At 46.4% G+C, this 23,335-nt stretch overlaps 1 protein-coding gene across 1 annotated transcript in view; it reads right to left on the reverse strand.

Annotated features, from left to right (window-relative positions):
- Nucleotides 1–23,335, reverse strand: part of LOC136573567 (protein RUFY3-like) — an 88,183-nt gene that overhangs the window by 9,091 nt on the left and 55,757 nt on the right. The window contains exons 10-11 of the mRNA XM_066574837.1: nt 22,669–22,877; nt 1,346–1,379 (exon numbers count right to left, since the gene is read on the reverse strand). Coding sequence (XP_066430934.1) covers nt 1,346–1,379; nt 22,669–22,877 — 243 coding nt within the window. The remainder of the gene's footprint in view (nt 1–1,345; nt 1,380–22,668; nt 22,878–23,335) is intronic.

Here is a 23,335-nt window from a genome sequence, read left to right on the forward strand (position 1 = left end):
ACCCATAGAATAAAAAATATCAGGTCGTTTTTGTTGCAGTTTGTGCGCCATAGAAACAGGACGCACCGAAAGATGGTGGAATGTCGTTTTTTTTCCATTTCTCTCCGCTAAGAATTTTTAAAAAGTTTTTCAGTACATTATATGGCACAATAGTGCCATTGAAAAATACAACTCGTCCCGCAAAAAACAAGCCCTCATACAGCGACGTTGATGGATAAATAAAGGAGCTACGATTTTTTAAATGGGAGTAGGAAAAAACAAAAATGGAAAAAAGCAAAAAAGCTCCGTCACTAAGGGGTTAAAAGGAACTGGAGACGTTTTACCTGGAAGAATAGGCAAAAATCCCAGTGTCTAGATGTGCTAAACTAACAGGCATTAACCAGCAGACTATGCAACAAAACGTATTTATACAAGTACAGATGCTAAGTATTGATTTTTATGGGTTACACACATGAAAGTTCTCTTTTTTTATTTTAATTATTGCTTGTGTCACAGTAAAAAAAAAAAAAAAAGACTTAGAAGATGCAAAATATATAAAAGTGTATAGTGTATTTTGTATCTTAAAAAGCTATAAGTGTATAGTGCAAACTCCATGAAAATTGATTTTAATTCCAGGTTGTGATGCAACAAAAGAGGAAAAATGCCAAGGGGGTGAATAGATTCGCAAAACACTATAATTAGACTGGATTTCCAAAGTGTGTTTGTAGGGAAGTAGTGTCCCACATGGAAAAACCATGAATCAGCAAAGTATACTGTGGCAAGTATAGATGAAGTCTATAAAACTATGCACTATACCTGTATTTGTTAGAAAATCACATCAATTCGTGGCAATTTGCTCAGTTTTGCAGCGTGGAACGCTACTGCCCTACAAACCAAGACTTGTTTTCTGTTACTTAACCCAAGTCTAAATGAACCATACCTGTATTGTTGATCAAGTGCGTTAGTTGTGTGTTCCAGTTTACTAAAAATTCAGCGTCCCGACCACCTCCTTCCTGACACGCTCTACTTCTTTTCCTTTAGAGTATGTTCAAACGAATCAGAAATTTTGCAGATTTATTTTTGCAATGGAATTATCTGTGGAAGATCCACAGCTTTTATAAAACAAGCAGTGAGGATGGGATTAAGGAAATCCCGTCTATATGCCAAGGAGAAACTCTGCAATGTAAATTGACCCGTGTTTTAAATCTGCGGCATGAAAACTTATGCCGTGGATAATCCCTGTGGATTTCACTCCTTCAAATAAGAAGGTGAATTTCATGGCGAATCCCCAACGTGTGAACATATCCTTAATCATATCAATTTTCTGGAAACAAGCATGTGACTGAACATTCCAAAATGCACAAACCTCATTCTCCGAGTTTACGGACTGTGATGATGTACTAAAAGAAAGGGAAAAAATGAATCAACGTCTTCATAATAGAAGGACGGGAGCAGCAGGAACATGTAGACAGAGCCAATAGTTGCTAAGTTTTAGCATCAAACTTTTTACAGCAAGATCCCAGTGCACAAGACTTTCTTTTTGGCATCTACTGAGCCAGTGAATGTAAGAATACATTCTCCTTAACAATGAGGAAAAGAAAATCTGTTACACTTTCCCATATAGAGACATCCCACACAGCTTTTTTCTCCCATCATGGGTAACTAAGAGAGAGGTTTGTCACTGTATAACTAGGCTACTGGGGGCATGTCACAGGAAACACTCCCAATATATTCTTCCAACAGAAGGTCTTCAATGTGCTGAGATCAGAGTTTTACAGACTTCTCAACTAGAATGTACGGCCAAAGGCCAATTAGGGATTGAGGCCTCATGGAATCTGAGCAGAAATGGTTTTAAAAGGTCTTTTGGGCATTAGAGTATTGGCTTATTAGGTAGGTATTTAATAGATGTTCTTGGAGTTTACCACAGAGTCAGCGGTGAGCAGGCTGAAAGATGTTGGAGGTTGCCGGGGTAACATTGGAGCCCTAGGATGGATGGTGATTGGTCTGAAGAAAATGGTGGGAAGACAGAGATTCCTTTGTGAAGCTCGGGCCCCAGCAACAAGAGCTGATTGGTGGGAGTGTTTGTGAGAGAAAACGGATATAAGGAGGTGCTGACAGGACAGTGGCTTTATTTATTTTTTTTTTTATACACCACCGCAAGATTGTGAGCAGTTCCTGAAGCCAAGTGAAGGCTCCTTGTTCCTGTCAGCGCCTGTCACAATCCCTGTACATCACAGAGCAATAAGGAGATGCTTTTATATGTACTCCACCATGGATGCTGCCCCTTTTTTGCTCTATTATGAACTCTATTGGGAATCGAAGGTTCCTGGTTTCTGCTTTGTAGCTTACCCATTTCTTGGACATCTATTAGTGTGGTCGCTGGATCTTCCTCACTAGCTTTCCTCACAACTCCTGTCACAGCTTCAGATCCTCTGCAAAGATGGAGAACCTTCTGCAGCGGCTGATCGTCAGCGAGGATGAAGCAGACAGTGAGGAATAGAATCACAGATGTCTGGAATCCCCTGCGCTTCAGCTTTAGGACCAGTCAGAAGCGTAGGCCAGGAGGAGCGCTGAACAGGTAGATGGCATTGTGTGTCCACTGGTATCTGAAGAGGATTCGTTGGTAGAAAACTGCCAGCGAATGCAGAAGATGACAACCACCTTTTACCTTCATCTGGTCAGAGTGATTGAGACCTGGCAGCAATAACCGTGCCCACCAAATGCCAACACCAGCAGAAACAGTGCCAACCGGATGCCAACACCAAGTCCTATGCTGCTGCCGATGCAGGGTACAGGTGAAGCTCTACAGGATGGCGACAGCCCCGGTAACCAGGTGGTACCCCTGGTTATTGGCACCGGTGTATAGAAGGATGTGTCCTGTATACTAGTTAAGGTAGATTTGTCCGTTTTAAATGAGTCAGTGTTAACTCTTGCAAGGCTTTTCAGGTACAGGCTGGTTCAGGGTTGATAAGGGGAATTTATGGCTTGTTAACAAATATGTTTTATTAATGGTGAGTGCATAACTGCTAACATGGATTGCTGTCCACCGCTGCGTGTGGGCATTAAAATGGAGTCCGCCTGCCTGCTGCAAGTGGGCATGGAAATGGAGTAAAATTTTATTTGTTATATAGATAAACTAGCTGATATACCCAGCTTCACCCAAGTTAATTTGGTACTGGTGTTTATCTGGTGTTCACATGGAAAATCTTATGAAGTCGTGGTTACTTTAGAGATACCGAGGAAAAAATATGTTCACCATTTTGCATGGAGGTAACCATGCAATGTTTCCTTTATATAAATTGACATCAGGAAGTGAGAGAATTAGATTACGTACATAAAATTTGGATGCTAATTCTTTTGCGCTTAGAAATGAATAATGGAGTTGGGACCCATTAGCTTTTCCTATTTATGACATAATCAATGCTCGTGCCAAATTTCATGTTTCTATGACATCAGGAAGTTGGAGAATTAGATTACGTGCATAAAGTTTGGATGCCAGTTCCTTTGCGCTAGAATTGAAAAATCGAGTTGGGACCCATTAACATTTCCTATTTTGGACATAATCTATGCTTGTGCCAAATTTCATGTTTCTACGACATCGGAAAGTTGGAGAATTAGTGGCGAGTCAGTCAGTGAGGGCTTTCGTCATATATATATATATATATATATATATATATATATATATAGACCTATCTATCATCCCGCCTGCTGTGGGTTGGCAGGGCTAAGTCTACTCAGTATTTATATATAAACTGTAGCATGTGGCATATCTCCTCAGTATATATATGTATAGACTGTAGCATGTGGGCTAAGTCTACTCAGTGTGTAATATACACACACCCCGTGTTGCCCAGCGACAGCCTCAAAACATCACTGCTCTGGAGGAGATCTACATGGAGGAATGGGCCAACATACCAACAACAGTGTGTGCCAACCTTGTGAGGACTTACAGAAAACGTTTGCCAATGAAGGATATATAACAAAGTATTGAGATGAACTTTTGTTATTGACCAAATACTTATTTTCCACCATAATTTGCAAATAAATTTGTTAAAAAAAAAATCAGACAATATGATTTTCTGAATGTGTTTTCTCATGTTGTCTCTCATAGTTGAGGTCTACCTATGATTTCAATTACAGGCCCCATCTTTTTAAGTGGGAGAACTTGTACAATTGGCATCTGACTAAATTCTTTTTTTCCCCACTGTATGCATGCATGTATGTATGTATGCACACTGTAGTATGTGGGCTAGGTCTACTCAGTATATATGTAAATATAGACTGTAGCATGTGGGCTAGGTCTATATATATATATATATATATATATATATATATATATATATATATATATATATATATATATATATATATATATATATATATATATATATATATATATATATATATATATATATATATATATATATATATATATATATATATATATATATATATACACATACATACATACATACACACACACACAAACACACACACATATATATACATACACACTATTATATATATATATATATATATACACATATATATATATATATATATATATATATATATATACATACATACACACACACACACACACACACAATTATATATATACACACACACACACTATAATTATATACACACACACACACACACACATTTTTTGTTGGCTGTGCAGAACTGGATTGGGTGTATTTATCGGACATTGCTTTGGACATTTTTAATATGGAATTGCAGGAGATGATGAAAGGGCTGCAGCTGTGTTGGGGGGGGGGGGGGCATGCTATTGTTATGTCATGGCCTGTTGGTAATGTCGCCCGCTTCCTGCGGGTGGGTGTGAAGATGGATTAAAGATTTGTTTTTGGTGTAGACTTGTCTATGGGTTACATATGTTTGGTTTTTTTGAGTTAATAATTATAAGGTAACCCCATTTAAAATAAATGTCACGGCCTTTTAAATCCATGTTGGCGTCTGTGCGTTTTCATTTCAGGTATATGTTCTGATATTAATGTAGAGCATAAGATCCCATGTACGGCCGAAGGCCAATTAGGGACTGAGGCCTCGTGGAATCTGAGCGGAAATGGTTTTAAAAGGTCTTTTGGACATTCATTATTAGAGTATTGGCTTATTAGGTAGCTTTTATTTAATAGATGTTCTTGGAGTTCACTACAGGGTCAGCGGTGAGCAGGCTGGAAGGTGCTGGAGGTTGCCAGGGTAACGTTGGAGCCTTAAGATGGATGGTGACTGGTCTGAAGAAAATGGCAGGAAGAAGACAGAGATCCTTCTGTGAAGCTCAGGCCCCAGCAACAAGAGCTGATTGGTGGGAGTGTTTGTCAGAGAAAACTGACAGGACAGTGGCTTCAGTTTTTTTATACACCACTGCAAGGTTGTCCCTCCCGCCTGCCCTCTAGTTTAGCTTCCAACTTGTCGCCGCATGTTTAAAAAGGGGAATGCCGCCTCCTGTGGGTGGGTATAAAGATGGATTAAAGATTGGTTATTGGTGTAAACTTGATTATGTAGGACTCAGTCTATGTTATATATGTTGAGTTTTTGAGTTAATATTTATAAGGTAACCCTGTTTAAAATAAATGCCGCAGCTTTTTAAGTCCATATTGGCGGCTGTGCGCTTTCATTTCAGATATATGTTTGGATATTAATATAGAGCATAAGATTCCATGTTTTTTTCCCTAACCACCATGTTTCCCTAAATGACACCCATCAAGACTAACTCCCACTTGGGCCAGTGCAAAATGTACAATTTGTGTTCCAGTGAACAAGATGTACAGAGGCCATAGAAATGTACTTTTACTATTAAAAGGCACTGTCACCTTTGGCGATTTAAAGGCCATGTACACCCTTCTACATTTCACTTTTTGTGCCTTTGGAAATTAAGATTTTTTGAAATTGGTTTTCATTTAAAATGGTTTATTGTTTGGTTTCTATATTTGTACAGTTTGTCAATCTGCAGATTGGAGGACCAACATTAACAAATTCTGACATTGAGAGTAAACTGACCGCTGCTTCTCAGCCCCTCTCCAAGCCTGAAAGATATAGCATGCTGTTTTGGGGCAAATTACAATGAGGGGTTTCTGCAATAACTGGAAGAAGGCAACACATTGTCATTTGTAAGTTCATGTCTTCCACACAGGAAGGTGCAGTCTATAGAAAGGTTATACATAGAGATGAGTGAGCACCAAAATGCTCGGGTGCTCTGTACTCAAGTTGAACTTTCCGTGATGCTCGAGAGCTCGTTTCGAGTAATGAACCCCATTGAAGTCAATGGGTGACTTGAGCATTTTTGTATGGGACCGAAGCTCCGCCTAGCTGATGACTTGTCAAACACCAGAAAAAGTCTGAAAGTCATGGAAACACCACAGAAACGGATAGGGAAGGGCAGGGGCAGCATACATCTGAGGTTCCCAGGTCCCACTATTAAGCCAAAATGGGGGCAAGAGTCTGGCGGTCACCCCCCTAACAATTTACTTCAGACAAACCCTCATTAGCAAGGCACACGCGCTGGCACATCTTAGCCAAGTACCACACTACCTGCAACCAATCACTGCCTGCGTGTGACCCTGCTGCCTCTTCTTCTAGGTTACATGCTGGCATTGCTGTCCAACTCCCCGCACGACCCTGCGTCCACAGAGCACACAAGTTTCCCTGCGCAGCGTTCAGCTGCCCTCATGCCACACGCTCGCTTCATAGCCACACCACCCTCATGTCTATTTATAAGTGCGTACTGGATTAGGAGGAACCAGAGGCACACACTGCAGTGGGTTGGCAGGGCCAGGCAGCGACCCTCTTTGAAAGAGTGGTCGATAGCCCACAATGCTGTTGAGAATTGATGATAGATTGATGTACGATCATTCCAATCCCGTGCCACCTCCATCACAAAATTGTCAGGAGCCGCAAACGTGGGCATGAAGGGGACTCAGGAGCCAGCATTTCTACACATCTCCACAATGCAGCAGCACATTCTAACACCAAAGATTGGTTCGAAGCAGGAGGTGCCGCAAAAGTAACCACCACACGTATACAGTGACCCTGTGAAAGTCTCATGAAATCACTAATGCTTCCTGTGAATGCTCCAATCCAGTATCTCTCGGATAACTGTGGTTACGCTGATCCCCAGACCCCAAGCAGGAGGAGGAGGTAGCATAATAAGCCAGAGAAACCATGACCGCGGTAGGACCCACAATACTGTGTGGGAAGCACGTGAGTGGGCCCTGGGTCTGGCTCGGTACCAGCCTCCACCTTGTGTGACCCAAGGTGCCATGAGTAACATAGAATGAATTGTGTGGGGACACATGGATTTCCCATTGCTGTGTCCGTGTCAGATAGCTGAACACCGCGCTAGGAAAGCAGTCTGTGCCCTACCCAAGTCATTCAGTGTATTTGTGCCAGATCGCTAAAACACCACAATGGAAAATCTTTGTGCACCCACAGCATAGGCGAGCCCATCAAACCCAAGGAAAGTATTAAACATGAAGCAATTAAAGTGCCCAAACATGGCAGACTTTCACTCCGCCGAGGACCTCAGCCTCTGCCCACACCCTCAGCAAATCGTTGGCATAAAGTGGACTCTTATGCTAGTACAGCTGTGAACGTCTCATTAAATTAGTTGCGGTTGCTTTCATTGCTCCAAAGACTGGATGAACCACGAAGAAGTTCCACGGGTCAAACCTGGCACAGTTGCATTTCCCCCAGGACTTCAGCCTCTGCACACACCCTCAGCAATCGTGGGCATAAAGCGGACTCCGATGCTAGTACAGCTGTGAAGGTCTCATTAATGCAGTAACGCTCATTTTGTTTGGCCCAAACCAGTGTCTCAGATAACTGTGGTAACACGAGAGAAAATACATGTTGCCCAATGCTGATCCCCTGACCCCAAGCAGGAGGAGAAGGTGGCATAACAAGGCCAAGAAACCATGACCGAGGTAGGACCCGCAATAGTCTGTGTGGGAAGTATGTGAGCGGGTCCTGGGTTAGGCTTGGTCGCAGCCTCCACTTTGTGTGACCCAAGGTGCCGCGAGTTACATAGCAATGGGAAATCCATGTGTCCACACACTATTCATTCGGTGTAGGTGTCAGATAGCAGAACAACGCAAGAGGAAGCCTTTGATTTCCTTGGGCTCACCTATGCTGTCAGTGCACAAAAATGGTATTACACAGGAAGAAATCAGAGTGCCCAAAAATGGGAGAGTTTCACCCCGCCAAGGACCTTGGCCTCAGCCCACATTTCTGCCCTAGTCAGTGTATTTGTGCCAGATAGGTAAAACACCGCGATTCGAAGTCTTTGTGCACCCACAGTATAGGCAGACCACTGTAACATTCCTGTAGTAAAAGTATAGGCAGACCCCTGTAACATTTCTGTAGCAGAAAAATAGGTAGACCCCTGTAACATTTTCGTAGCAAAAGTATAGGTGAACCCCTATAACATTTTCGTAGCAAAAGTATAGGTGAATCCCTGAAACATTGGTGTACCATGAGTGTAAGCGAGGGCCAGAAAAATTGGTGTACCAAGAGTACAAGTGTACCCCTGAAAAATTGCTCAACCGCGAAGGCAGGTGAAACCCATAAACAGCTTGCTGTTGCTTAATTTGCAACAGAGCCTGGAGGCAGCCCTGTGAAAAAGGGAGTGAATTTCTTACCGAAAATTCCTTTTTCCCGAGTCATCCTGACGGCAGACATGGAGGTTGCACCTTGACCTCGTAGGGACAGGAAGCAAGAGACTTTAAAAGGTTCCTCCCGTATCCCATTCACCAGTGTCTTCTAAATTACTTACATGGACATGTCGTGGTTAACCAAGGAAGATATTTATTTGCTCCGAAAAAAATAACATGGTTAGTTTCATTTGAACACAAACAAGAAGAGGGTAGCTTACCCGGACATAACACAAGATAATATGCACAAATTTTCCGCATAAAAGGAAATGTCCAACATAGGAGCCTCTGGGTTACAGATTCGTGCCCGCATAAACGTTTATATAAACGTGTGAATTTTTGGGAGGGAAATACGTGCCGTCAGGATGACTCGGGAAAAAGGAATTTTCGGTAAGAAATTCACTCCCTTTTCCCGGCGTCATCCTGACGGCAGACATGGAGTATACCAGATTAACTCTTTACAGAGGGACCACTGCCTGCAGGACCTTTCTCCCGAAAGAGAGAGATCGGAGGAGAGGTCCGCATTCGGCCTGTAATGTTTTGCGAAGGTGTGCAGGTTGGACCATGAGGCTGCCTTACAGATTTGGTCCGGCGTCGCCATAGCCCTCTCTGCCCAGGAGCAGGATACTGCCCTGGTAGAATGGGCCTTGAGTCCTTCCGGGATAGCGCTGTTGGCCTGCTGGATGGTGGATTTTATCCGGTGGCTAATGGGTCTCCTAGAAGCCGCTCTTCCTCTGCCTGGCCCCTGAAATTGAACAAAAGACAGTCAGCCTTCCTAAAAGGATACGGTCTGCTCTGGGTAGCATAGAATGGCCTTCCTTGCATCCAGGCTATGGTAGTCTCTTTCCCTATCGTTTTGGGGATTTTGACAGAAGGATGGGAGAATAATTTCTTGCTGTCTGTGGAATTTTGAGGCTACCTTTGGAAAAAAAAAAACGGGGGTCTGTTTTTTGTATGACCCTATCGTCCTGGCTTAATAGGTAAGACGTCTTACAAGATAGGGCCTGGAGCTCGCTTACGTGCCTTGCTGCTGTGATAGCTACCAGGAACACAGTTTTAAATGTGAGGAACCTAATTGGAAACTGATCGATAGGTTGAGGGGGTCTTTGCAGAGGCTTTGGAGAACTAGGTTCAGGTCCCATGGGGGGGGGGGGGGGGGGGACTGTACTACGGCTAACTGACCTCATTCTTTCTGCCGCTTTCATGAACCTGCGGATCAGTCTATGATCCGCCAAAGGTTGGTCTAGAATGGCTGAGAGCGCTGCTACCTGTACTTCCAGGGTTCCTGGTCTCAGTTTTTATCTGGAGGAAGTCCAAAATCTCCACCACCAAAGTGTCAAGATTGGAGACCTCCAGCCCCCTCCAGGAGGAGAATTTTTTCCCCGATCTTATTATAAGTAGCTGAGGTTACAGGTTTTCGGGACTGGCGTAGAGTCGCGATAACTCTGGAGGACAGACCTTGTCTTAGCGTCTGTTCCTCAATATCCACACTGCGAGGTTCAGTCTCTCTAGGTTGGGGCAGAGAACTGGGCCCTGCGCTAGAAGGTCCTTCCTGGATGGAAGGTGGATTGGCTCCGAGATGGCGGGCTTTAGGAGCACCGGAAACCATGCCCTTTTTTCCCAGTGTTGGGTGATCAGGATCAGCGTGATGTTACTCTGCTGGACCTTCTGAAGAACTCTCGGGATCAGGGGTATGGGGGAGGGGGAAGGCGTACGCCAGACTGAAATCCCAACTATGGGAAAAAGCGTCTAACCCCTCGGACTTGTCCCTCGGATCTAGGGAAAAATAGTCGGGACATTCTGAATTTTTGCTGCTCGCAAACAGGTCCACCTGTGGACTGCCCCAGGTTTCTGTAATGAGACGAAATTCCTCTTGATTCAGAGACCATTCCCCGGGATCTAGGCCTCTTTGACTTAGAAAGTCGGATGTCAGGATCTGGGATCCTTTGAGATGGACCGATGTCAGGGACTATACCGTGGACTCGGCCCATCGGAAAATCCGGGCTGTTAATTTCAGCAGGTGAAAGTTTCTGGTGCCTCCCTGGTGGTGAATAAGTGAAACGGCGGTCCTGTTATCCGAGAAGATCTTAACATGCTCCCAGATGGCCCTAAGCTCTCTGAAATTTGAGGTCTAGGCACGCAATGTCGGACCCCATTTGCCCTGGAGCAAACGCTGCCCCACTTGCGCCCCCCAGCCAGGCTGGCTTGCGTTGGTGACTACGGAGATGAAGGGCTCTGTCACCCATGGGGACTCCGCCTCTAGGTTGCCAGTTGACCGCCACCAGCGGAGGGACCTTGTGACCGCTGATGACACGGGCATTCTGCGGTCCAGAGAGGTTGTTGCCCCGTCCCAGTTGCCCAGGGTGGCTCTCTGTAGCGTCCTTGAGTGAGCCTGGGCCCAAGGAATAATGCCGATACAGGAGGTCATGAGGCCCAGGAGCCTCGTTGCGTCCCTAATCGTTATTTGTTTCTTCTGGCCGCATTTCTGTGCTGCCAGCCTAAGGTTTTCCTGCCTGGGTGGAGGCAAAGACAAGATCTGAGACACTAAGTCTATCTGTACCCCCAGGAGGTCTTTCGCGTCTCGGGGAGAAGACTAGATTTAGGGAAGTTAACTATCCGCCCCAATCTCTGAAATAGGGAGATGATACGGCAGGTATCCTCTTTGAGGATCTTCGGCGAGGATGCCATTACCAGGAAATCGTCCAGGTATGGGACAATGTTTATGCCTGCCACATGGAGATGCGCCACCATCTCTGCCGCTATTTTAGAGAATATCCTGGGTGCCGTTGGAATTCCGAGGGGTAGGCACTGGAATTGAAAATGGTGTACACGGCTGCCCATCCTGATGGCAAACCGCAGGTACTTGTGATGTTCCGACAGGACTGGGACGTGGTAGTACGCGTCCTTTAGATCGACGGTACTCATAAAGTCCCCTCTTTTGATCAGAGTTACTGCAGACCTGATGGTTTCCATCTTAAACCTTTTGTAGGTAATCAACCCGTTCAGGCCCTTCAGATTAAGGATCATCCGAAACTGTCGTTTGGTTTTTTTGATCAGAAATAGGGGTGGGTAGAACCCCAAGCCCTGTTCTACTGTGGGGACCTGGACTACCGCCCCCATCTGTAGCACCTTAGAAATTTCATTTCTAAAGATACCCTGCAGGGTGGGGGATTGCGTGGGGGCCGGGAAAGCTCAATAGTCTGCCCCCCACCTGGTACTCGCCTACAGGGGAAGGGGTTGTTTTTGTCTTACTCCTGCCTCCTTTGGGGTAGGACCAGCACCCTGTCTTTCCTTTGCCTCGGTATGGCTTGAAGGATGGCTGACGTTTGTGGGGAAATCCCGTTCTCGCTTGGTCCGGGAGACTGTGGGTCCTGTCGGTAGCTCTTTTTAGGATCTCCTCCAAGTCCGCGCCAAAGATGTGCTGGCCATTAAACTGAGATGTTACACGGCCTTCCTTTGGAAGCCGTATCTGCTTTCCATGTTTTCAGTCGGACCGCCTGTTGCTGATCTAAGTAGAGGCATGCATTCCAGTAACGCATCTCTAGGGGCCTTCTGTTTAATCTGTTCGTCGATTTCCCCCAATCAGAGGAACATCGACCTCGCCACAGAAGTCGCTGCGATATTGGACTTCAGCGTATAGGCCGTTGTTTGCCAGGCCCGTTTCATCAAGGCGTCAACCCTGTCCATCGGGTCTTTAAGAGGAGAGGAGTCCTCGAATGGCAGGGCTGTCTTTTTGGCCATTATGGCCACCTGTGCCCGACGCCGCGCGCGGCCGCACCAGCATGCCTGGAGGAGAGAGGCATCTGAGCCTATGGCCCGCCGCTCTCCCCAGCTGAAACCACTGCGCCGAGCTGTGGCAGGGGAAGGAGGGGACCCAAGGACCTCTGGTCCGCCGCTCCGACCGCTGCGGTGGTGAACCCCGGGCGGTCAGACCTGTGGCCCGCCGTGCTCCCGGACCGCGCGTAGATGCTCACGTCTTTCTCCGCAAAGCGGAGTCTCTCTTTATATTCGCGTGACAAATAGAGGTGTTTGTTCGCGCAGCCCACTCATACGTGATTACTTTCTTCAGGGTATCATTAACCGGAACACTGTGCGGTTCCTTGGTCTGAGCCTGCCGGACACGACGTCCTGTACGGACCTTGGCTCGACCACATCCTCGACCTTCCTTGTATCCCTGACTGCTTTGATCAGGTCAACCATGTCCCCAGATGAGAAATAGTACTTTTTATTCTCATCCCTGGCGTCAGGGGGACGGTCAGAGAGTTCGCCATTTGACAAGTGGCCCAGGGATTGCTCAAACTCTGAGCTCGTTAGCGGTATGTGGCTCGCCCTTTTAGCGGCCCTTCCTTCCGCTGAGCTGGGGGGAGACTGGAAATCGATGCCCGGACCTCCTCTCTAACCAGGGATCTAATATCTTCCCTGAATGCGCCTGTTCATCCGTAAGGATCTTGGAGGTACAATCGGGGCATAGCGGCTTTTATATACGCCTCGTCCAATTTTTTTTTTTAAAGACACAGAGCGCCTTTCCTGTGTTTTTCCTTTAGGTCCTGTTTAGACCAAGTGGATTCCCTGTCCTGCAGAATATACATGCATGCACATAAGGGAACACCCCCCACACAATGCTAAATCCCTGAGCATAACATTCCTGCAACAAGTAACACTTACAGTTTGCAGGGCTTCCATCTCTGGTTCCTTTGTAGTCATGATGCAGAAACGCAGACAGAACCAGATTAGACAGATGAATCCTTCTCTGAAGGTGTGCCGTCAGTGGAAGCTTGTCGGGGGTCTCCATTTTCAAATCTCCCGCTGTTCCTGGTCAGCTGACGGCGTCTGACGTCACCGCGTCACGCCGCGTCATTGGCTCCGCCCCCGACCGCGCCGGCATGCCTGGAGGAGAGAGGCATCTGAGCCTGTGGCCCGCCGCTCTCCCCGGCTGAAAAACAACTCTGAGCTGGAAGAGGAAGGAGGGGACTCAAGGACCTCTGGTCCGCCGCTCCGACTGTTGCAGTGGTGAACCCCGGGCGGTCAGACCTGTGGCCCGCCGTGCTCCCAGACCGCGCTGACACCCCGAAGGGAGATGAGAAGGGAAGCAGCCCTGTGGACCGTCAATCCCTACAGTCAGCCTGCTTGGAAAAGGGTGAGGGGGGAACACAGCCCTATGGACCGTTCCCCCAGCTGTCATCCTGCAGCTCCCTGGAGGGAGCTCCTCTTGCATGTCCCTGTAGGGACAGGAAGCACTGGTGAATGGGAGACGGGAGGAGCCTTTTAAAGTCTCTTGCTTCCTGTCCCTACGAGGTCAAGGTGCAACCTCCATGTCTGCCGTCAGGATGACGCCGGGAAAAAATTGGTTTCTGTTAAAGTATCAATATTTTTGAAACTTTGTAAAAAAAATTATAAGCAGAGCCTTTTGTGCCACAGAAAAATTGGCAGTTCAGCGTGATGACATGCTGTTGTAGGAGGAGGAGTAATAATATCCGAGAGTGAGTGACAAAGCTAATTCCGCCTTTTTTCTGGTGATAGAGAATGTTTTTTTCTCCTGTTGCAGCGAAAAGAATCATTAGGTTCTGCTGCTCTTTGGTGGAGAAGAGAAGTCTGGGGAAATCCAGCCTTTGTTCATCTTTATGAGTGTGAGCATGTCGGCACCCGCAGTTGACAGGCGGGTCCGCTTATCCGTGAGATTCCCCCAGCTGCACTAAGCACCCTCTCTGAAAAGACACTAGCGGCAGGGCAGGCCAGCACCTCCAGGGCATATAGCACAAGTTCATGCCACGTGTCCAGCTTTGAAACCCAATAGTTGTATGGAGCAGAGGCATCACGGAGGTACGATCGGCTATCTACTCCCTCACCATCTTTTTACAGTGCTCCCTCCGACTCAGCCTTGACTGGGGAGTGATGACAAAGTCTTGCTGGGGAGCCATTAAGCTGGAAAAGGCCTTGGAGAGTGTTTCCCTGCCTGCGCTGGACATGCTGCATGATCCCCATGCCTCCCCTGCAACTTGGCCCTTGGAACTGCACTTTCTGCCACTAGCGCTGTCAGATGGGAAGTTTAGCATCACTTTTTCCACTAGGGCCCTGTGGTATTGCATCACTCTCATACCCCTTTGAGAGTGGAAAGGTTTTCCTTATACCGCGGGTCGTAAAGGGTGTACACCCAGTAATCAGTGTTGGCCAGAATGCATCTAACGCGAGGGTCCCGGGAAAGGCAGCCTAACATGAAGTCAGTCATGTGTGCCAGGGTACCAGTATGCAACACATTGCTGTCCTCACTAAGAAGAGGACTTTACGGATCCTCCTCCTCCTCTTCAGCCAATACACGCTGAACAGATGAGAGGAAAGCAGCATGGGTACCCTCAGCAGTTTGCCCAGCTGTCTCTTCCCCCTCCTCCAAAACGCGCTGAGATATAGACATGAGGGTGGTCTGGCTATCAAGCGACATACCGTCATCCCCCGTCTTCTGTTCCAACCGCAAAGCGTCGGCCTTTATGCTTTGCAGTGAACTTCTCAGCAGGCAAAGCAGCGGGATGGTAACGCTAATGATTGCCGCATCACCGCTCACCATCTGGGTAGACTCCTCAAAGTTTCTGAGGACCTGGCAGATATCTGCCATCCATGCCCACTCCTCAGTAAAGAATCGGGGAGGCTGAATACCACTACGCGCGCCCATGTTGCAGAGGGTATTCCACTATTGCTCTACGCTACTCGTACAGCCTGGCCAACATGTGCAGCATAGAATTCAAGCGTGTGGGAACGTCGCACAGCAGTTGGTGCTCTGGCAGCTGAAACCGATGTTGCAGGGTTCTCAGGGTGGCAGCGTCCGTGGTGGACTTGCGGAAATGTGCGCAGACGTGGCGCACCTTGCCGAGCAGGTCAGACAAGTGGGGGTAGTTTTTCAGAAACCGCTGAACCACCAGATTGAAGACGTGGGCCAGGCCTGGCACTTGTGTGAGGCTGCAGAGCCGCCACCAGGTTATGGCCGTTGTCACACACGACCATGCCCGGTTGGAGGCTCAGCGGCGAAAGCCAGAGGTCGGTCTGCTCTGTCAGACCCTGCAACAGCTCGGGGGCCGTGTGCCTCTTGTCACCTAAGCTGATTAGTTTCAGCATGGTTTGCTGGCGCTTGCCCACCGCTGTGCTGCCACACCGCAGCGCACTACCCACTGCTGGCGACGTGCTCACACTTCTTAATTGAGAGGTAGAGGAGGAGGAGGGGGAGGGTTTTGAGGAGGTGGCATAAAACGCCGCAGATACCAGCACCAAGGTAAGACCCGCTATTCTGGGTGTGGGTAGGACGTGACCGGTCCCAGGCTCTGACTCGGTCCCAGCCTACACCAAATTCACCCAATGTGCCGTCAGGGAGATCTAGTGGCCCTGCCCGCCAGTACTTGTCCACGTGTCCGTGGTTAAGTGGACCTTCCCAGTAAACGCGTTGGTGAGGGCACAATTTATGTTGCGGGAGACATACTGGTGTTGGGCTGGGACGGCACACCGGGAATAATAGTGGTGACTGGGGACCGAGTAGTGCGGGACCGCTGCCGCCATCATGTTTTTGAAAGCCTCTGTTTCCACAAGCCTGTACAGCAGCATCTCCAGGCTGATTAATTTGGCAATGTGCATGTTTAAAGCTTAGGTGTGGGGATGGGTGGCGGCGTATTTGCGCTTTCGCTCCAACGCTTGTGTTCGCAACAGCTGAATGCTGCGCTGAGAGACATTGCTGGATGGAGTGGAGGACCGGGGAGGTGAGGGTGTGGGTGCAGGCCGGGAGGCGCTAGTGCCTGTGTCCTGGGAGGGGGATTGGATCTGTGTGGCAGGCTGGGGCACAGGGGAAGAGGCAGTGGTGTGACCCCGAGGCGGTGAATGGCCTTCGTCCCACCTTGTGGGGTGCTTGGCCATCATATGCCTGCGCATGCTGGAGGTGGTGAGGCTGGTAGTGGTGGCTCCCCGGCTGATCTTGGTGCGACACAGGTTGCACACCACTGTTCGTCGGTCATCCGCGCCTCACTGAAAAACATCCACACCTTTGAACACCTAGGCCTCTGCACGGTGGCTTGCCGCAAAGTGGTGCTTTGGGAAACAGTTGGGGGATTCTTTGCTCTGGCCCTGCCTCTCCCCCTGGCCACCCCACTGCCTCTTCCAAATGTCTTGCTGTTGCACTTGCCTCCCCCACTAAAGCCCTGTCCTCAGTAGGCTTAGCAAACCAGGTGGGGTCAGTTACCTCATCATCCAACTACTCTTCCTCCGAATCCTCTGTGCGCTCCTCCCTCGGACTTACTGCCCTTACTACTACCTCACTGACATACAACTGTTTTATCATCATCCTCACGCACAAAAAGCTCTTGAGACAGTTGCCGGAAGTCCTCAGCCTCATCACCCGGACTCCAGGAACTTTCCAAAGGTTGGGCATCGGTCACGACAAACTCCTCAGATGAGAGAGGAACCGTTTTTTCCCGCTCATGGCAGGGACCCGAGAACAGTTCCTGGGAGTCTGCCTGCTCAGAATATGTCATTTTCATGGAGTGAGGAGGCTGGGAGGAAGGAGGAGCAGCCAAAGGATTCAGAGTTGCAGTTCCTAGGCCGGGAGTAGTGGACTGCGTAGAAAACTGGGTGGCCGATACATTGCTGGACGCATTTTCTGCCATCCACGACAGGACCTGCTCCCACTGCTCTGTTTGTAATAAAGGTCTACCACACGGACCCATTAATTGTGATATGAAGCTGGGGACCCCAGAAACTTGCCTCTCTCCTAATCCCGCAGCAGTTGGCTGTGATACACATGGACCAGGAACTCGGGCTGTGCCCATACCTCACTTGGACGTCCGCGTCCACGACCCTTACCCTTACCTTTACTCCTCATCATGGCAGATTAAGAATAGAGCAGGGCCCAAATAAATTACCCCACTGTACAGCACTGACAACTGTGGCTTAATTCACCATACACAGAGACTTGTAGATAGTTGAGGCTCTATGCTGTGATTTGAAAAAAGTAACCCGCTGTCTTGCGCTGATACCTAGGGGTAATTTACTGCTCGCAGAGACTTGTAGATAATAGAGGCTATGTGGAGTGGGAGAAGACTCTAAAGCCAGTGGATAGTGCTGGTAACTGCAGCTATCTCAACCCCACCAAGGAAAGGGTATTGTGAGACGTTCTGCACAGCAGCAGAGCTGAAATACTTTGCAGTGGCCCCGGTAATATTGAAGTACTGTTTAGCGGTGAGACCTCTGTCTAATGCACTGTAGACACAGAACGGTATAACAGTCGTTCGCAGTAGGCTAGGAAATATCTAAGTGCAGTTTCACGGTGAGAGCTGGTGGTACGGCACAGCAGCCTGAGAACGCTATTATTGACAGGCTGGGAACAGGCCTAGGCGCTAGATGCGTAATACAAAAATGGATGCACTACAACTCCCAGAAGGCCACAAGTATAATGCACATGGTCAGATGTAGCCCTAAGAAGCAGCTTTGGGGTTTTTGCACGGAGGACTTTGAGGACTGTATAGTGTATATAACTTTCCCTATAGAAGTGGCTGTGCCCCAACACTCTGTTATGCACTGCAGACACAGAACGTTATAAATGAACTTGTTTGCAGCAGGCTAGGAAATATTTGAGTGCAGTTTCAAGGTGAGAGCGGGTTGTAAGGCACTGCAGCCTGAAAAAACTATTACTGAAAGGTTGCGAACAGGCCTAGATGAGTAATACAAAAATGGAAGCACAACTCCCAGCCAGCCAGAAGTATAATGCACACGGTCAGATGTAGCCCTAAGGAGGACCGTTGGGGTTCTTGTAGACAGGATACTACCCTAACACTTTCCCTATATCAGCAGCAGCTCTTTCCCTAAACTCTGCATAATACACTGCAGACTGAGAACGCTATAGATGAAATTGCCTGCACAGCCAGAGATGAAAAGAAAAAATGGTGCACTACTGCTCCCAGCCAGCCACAACAGTAATGCACACGGTCAGATGTAGCCCTAAGAAGGACCGTTGGGAATCTTGAAGACAGGACCTACGCTAACACTATCCCTGAATGAGCAGCAGCACTTTCCCTAACCTCTGCCAGGGTGTGTCTGAGGCGAGCCGCGGGCGGGACCACTTTAACTACTCAGCGGTCACCTGATCTCGCCAGCCACTCACTGCTGTGGGGGTGGGATAGGGCTGGCATGTCAAAGGAGGAAGTGGTAATGCCTTCCCCGCGTGTCTATTGACTAGAAAATGGCGCTAAACATGCAGGGAAGGAAATGCAATTGACTCGAGTAACGAGCATCATAGCAAACCCTAATGCTCGAACGAGTGTGCTCGCTCATCTCTAGTTATAATTACAGTTACTCCAAGTCATAAGTACTAAAGGAGGATACAAAACCTGCAATATTTCTGAATAGAGACGCCGTATTACAGAAAGCTGTATGACAGTGTGGGGAGATGCTGATCATCTCACCAGTCCACATGCCCTATAGCATGCTGCACAATTTAGCACTATTCTGTCATGTTCTGCTCTCCATTCAATTGTGCCCCCTTCCACCTTCCCACTGTACAATTAAGGCACATTTACACGCAACGGGTATTGCTCAAAATTTGTTCAAACGACCGCAAATGAGTGATAAATTACATGTAAACACAGCCATTGTGCACTTTTCAGCTGAACGATGATTTTAAGGTGAGCTTAAAAACCATTGTTCTGCCACAGAAAGAAAGTATCTCTCAATAGACCACATGCTGTGTTTTCTGCGGGATTTGGGAGATTATATTGTAGTCTGCTGGCAGCCCTGCCAAGAACAATGCAGCTGTGTGCAGAGCCCAGCCTTTTACATAAAGATGATAGTGTTAACTTTATGCAAAATGATTGTTAAAACTTTCAATTGTTATTTTCTCATGTAAATAGGCCATGAGGCTCCCTTTTTAAGCTCAGCTCTGCTCCCACCACCTTGTCATTTAACCTAGAGATGGCACTGTACTGTAATCTACTACACCATCACCAATTTATCCCCCACTAGTAAATAAAGGATAGCATTATGTAGTATTGAGTGAGCGTGGCTACAGTGCCTAAAATAGGAGAGGGAAAGGGAAGCTCAGCTTGTACTGGTTCATGATAGAGACCAGCTGATTAGTGGTGGTAATGCCCCCCCCCCCCCCAGCAGAGCCTCCATATGAAGTATCAGGATTTTTAAATGTATGAAAATTCAATGCAAAAAGACAGACCAATGCATCTTTTTTTCCCAGCAGGTGCTTAATAAGATAGTGTTTCCCCGAAAATAAGACAGTGTCTTATATTAATTTTTGTTCAAAAAGGTTTAACTTTTTTACATGTATAGCTGCCTGGACACTATTTAAATTGACTTTTTTAATTAACTGTTAGCAGGGCTTAATTTTGGAGTAGGGCTTATATTTCAAGCATCCTCAAAAAGCCTGAAAAATCATTTTGCATCCTCAAAAATTCTGGAAAATCATGCTATGTCTTATTTTCAGGGTATGTCTTATTTTCAGGGAAACAGGGTATGTGTATTGATTTTGCAAGCACAAAGGTTTCCACGGCCTTTAAAAACAATGACCAAATGGATTTGTCCACTTTTGAAAGCCTCATGTGTACTGTATGCCAGCTATCCATTTCAATCAAACAGCTCAGTTAACAGCTCTGAACTAAGTTTTGGGACCAGTGTTTTATAGTGGCATCTAATAGACTCCAAGGACCCGTCGTGCCAGATGCCTGAATTCAAAGTATAAGTGGGGAAGACAACAGATGTGAAAAGAATGGCTTACAGAGCTAATGAAGTGCCTTGTCATTCGACTGCAGTATGGCAGTCCAAATCTCTTCTATATTCATTCCTGCTCTACTGCCATATGTGCCTTTTTTCTTAAGCGACACATGCTCTACCAGCAGCATCAAATCCTTCTGGCCAAATAATTCTCTTAAGTGATGGAAATCAGCACTGAAGGTGAAGTGACATTAACAAGCTGCCACACACATCTATTAAAATTGTGTTGATTGCTATGTCGTCGTGTCTAGGATGAGTGGTTCAGAAACCCATCACAGAGTATGTGCACGCATGTAGCCTTCTCCATCCAAGTAAACAGACAAATGTAAGCCACCGCCAACCAGGAAGTTCGGCAGTCCTAATCTACATATTATGACTCACTAAGAGTCCTCTTAGACATGATGATTTATTGTTAGAATGAGTGAGCGATATCAACACCAGCTTATGTGTTCGCGCAGCCTGTTTATGCCGGTAGATACATTGTTGGCTCGTTCAAATGAGAAATTCAGTCTTTCACAATGTCTGTATTAGTGTATGGGAGGGAGTGAATGAGCCAACGATAGGGTTTATGTCCTGCATAAAATGAACGATTAATGAAAAGTGAATTATTATCGTTCAGTCTTGAATAATCTGCTGCTCTACCTAACAGGTGGTAAAGACCTGAAAAATAATTTTCTTTATTTTATGCTGAGAAAGAACAGATAACTATTATGGTGCATTTTGTCTGGTTTCAAACAGTATTTTTCAGAAAAACACTACTTTTGTGGCTTTTTTTGTGCTGTCTAGCCAGATGTTACACTCCTCAAGTCTATAGTGAAATATAAAACACCTATCTCAGCACTCATACACATTAGGTATCTAAATAAAATTATAGAACTGCCTCCATATTTCCCCATCTGTCACAAACCTTATAAATTGGGGTATACAGCTAGATGCTAGTTTCACAGAACACAGAGGCTTAAATCCACAGAGGGGAAAGGATTTGGAGTAGGTTCCCATCTGAATAAAGACGACTTGGAAGTGGTGGATAGGCACAAACTTTGATCACAATATGCACCAAGAACCTTGCATCTTTATAGTGTTAGTAAATGTAACAGTTATGCAATATTATGCAGACATTAAATGTGTATGAGTGCAATAGTAAAATATAATGTACTTTACAAAGAATGCAATTTCGTTAGTGTTTACACCCCCACCCCCCGAAAGAAACAAAAAAAAACTGCATGCTCAGAGTATGGCATTTTTTATCTGGTGTTTTTTCGCATGGACTTTGCTACAGGTCTTTAAGGCCTCCTGCCCACGCAGATTTACGACGCAAGGAAAAACAAAAAAGTCCCTTCTGGTGATCGCAGCAAAACGCGCTTTTGTACGGCGTTTTTCCACGGTCTCCATTAATACTATTTTAATGGAGACCTCCCGCCGTAGAAAAACATGGTAAAAATAGAACATGCTGTGATTTTTTTCCCGCAGCAGAATCCCGCATGTGAGGACTGGGCCATTAGATTCAATAGAAGCTAATAGCTGCGATATTCCACCGCAAATTTTTGCCACAGGGAATGCAGCATAAATCCAGCCGTGGGCATTAGCCCTAAGAAATGCCAGAGAAAGGTTATACGTGCAACCAAAAACATTTGTAGGAACATTTCTTTACACATAGCAGAAATTTCACAGCATTTCCACATCCAAAACAAATTGGCCTTTAATGAGCGCAGCCCGCTGATCACTTCCGCTTCACCTGACCAGCGGTACAGCACTCACTAGAAACACCAGGAGTGCGAAAACTGCAGATCTAGCAACCTCATTGGTTCTGATTCACAATTCCAGCAAGCTGATTGGCTTGCCTGATTCAACCTCATTGGTTGTTTGGGTTTCCCGATTCCACTTGATTGGTTGTTACTGCCGAACTTGAGTGTAGTCTAGATATATGCCTGCAGGGGCGTGGTTCGGGTCCTGCTGCGAGAACTCTTGCAGCGGGATCCGACCCGGCCGTCTGTAGACGGCCGAAGTCTGCTGTGGGAGCACAGCTGTTTTAGTTAAAATCCCCACCAATGGTCCGGATTGGGACGCTCTTGGATGCGAAAATGCTGTGGATTTTTACGCTGTGGAAATTCCGCTGCATTTCTGCTATGTGTAAACATACCCTAAATAGGCCATAAGAAAAATCCTTGAAATTCAGTTGTTTTTTCTTAACAAGCATTTAAAATGGTGAAAAATAGGTGTATGAAGAAGCCTCTAATGTGATGCCCTTTTGAGTTTAGCTTTTATCATGACATACTTTTGCGTGGTGCTGCTCGTCTCAATTACAGCTTGTCTCATATATTCTTCCACTCCCTTATGTTGTGTATTCTGAGGAAAATATTGAAAGTAGTTAGTATTTTGCAACCTTCTTAAAAGGAAAAAACACAAAATAAAACATGAATAAAAGCAATCTGAAGGCATTTTTTGGCTTAAAAGAAAAAAAACACAAACATTTTTTAAAATACTCTACTACAGAAAACGGAGTCAATAGAGGGGTCTCTTTATTCAGAACTTCCATTAATTAGCCGAAGTAAAGATCAACCATGAATCTGGAGGCCCCTACTTGTCCATGTATTATACAGACAGGTCATTAACTTTAATGGGCACCATATAAATAGCTTTGTTTTCCTTGTGGCAGCACAGTGGGACTATTTTGCAAGGACTCTTAACAAAAAGGACAGATTGCCCAAAATAGACAACCCTTTAATGCCGGATTCAGACAACTATCACGCAATGAATAGAACCCATTGCTTTCAATGCGTTAGTCACAAGTGTGTGTTTTGCGTACACAATTCCATCGTGGAAAAATACACAAGGAAATAGGACATATGAAACTAGTTAGCCATTTCAAAGAAAGGGACCACGACAGCTATTCTTTTTGTGCACGCTAATGCACACGATTTGCATATGCAAAAACTACATTA

This window comes from Eleutherodactylus coqui, chromosome 7 (genome assembly GCF_035609145.1).
Source record: "Eleutherodactylus coqui strain aEleCoq1 chromosome 7, aEleCoq1.hap1, whole genome shotgun sequence".
NCBI classification, from domain to species: domain Eukaryota; kingdom Metazoa; phylum Chordata; class Amphibia; order Anura; family Eleutherodactylidae; genus Eleutherodactylus; species Eleutherodactylus coqui.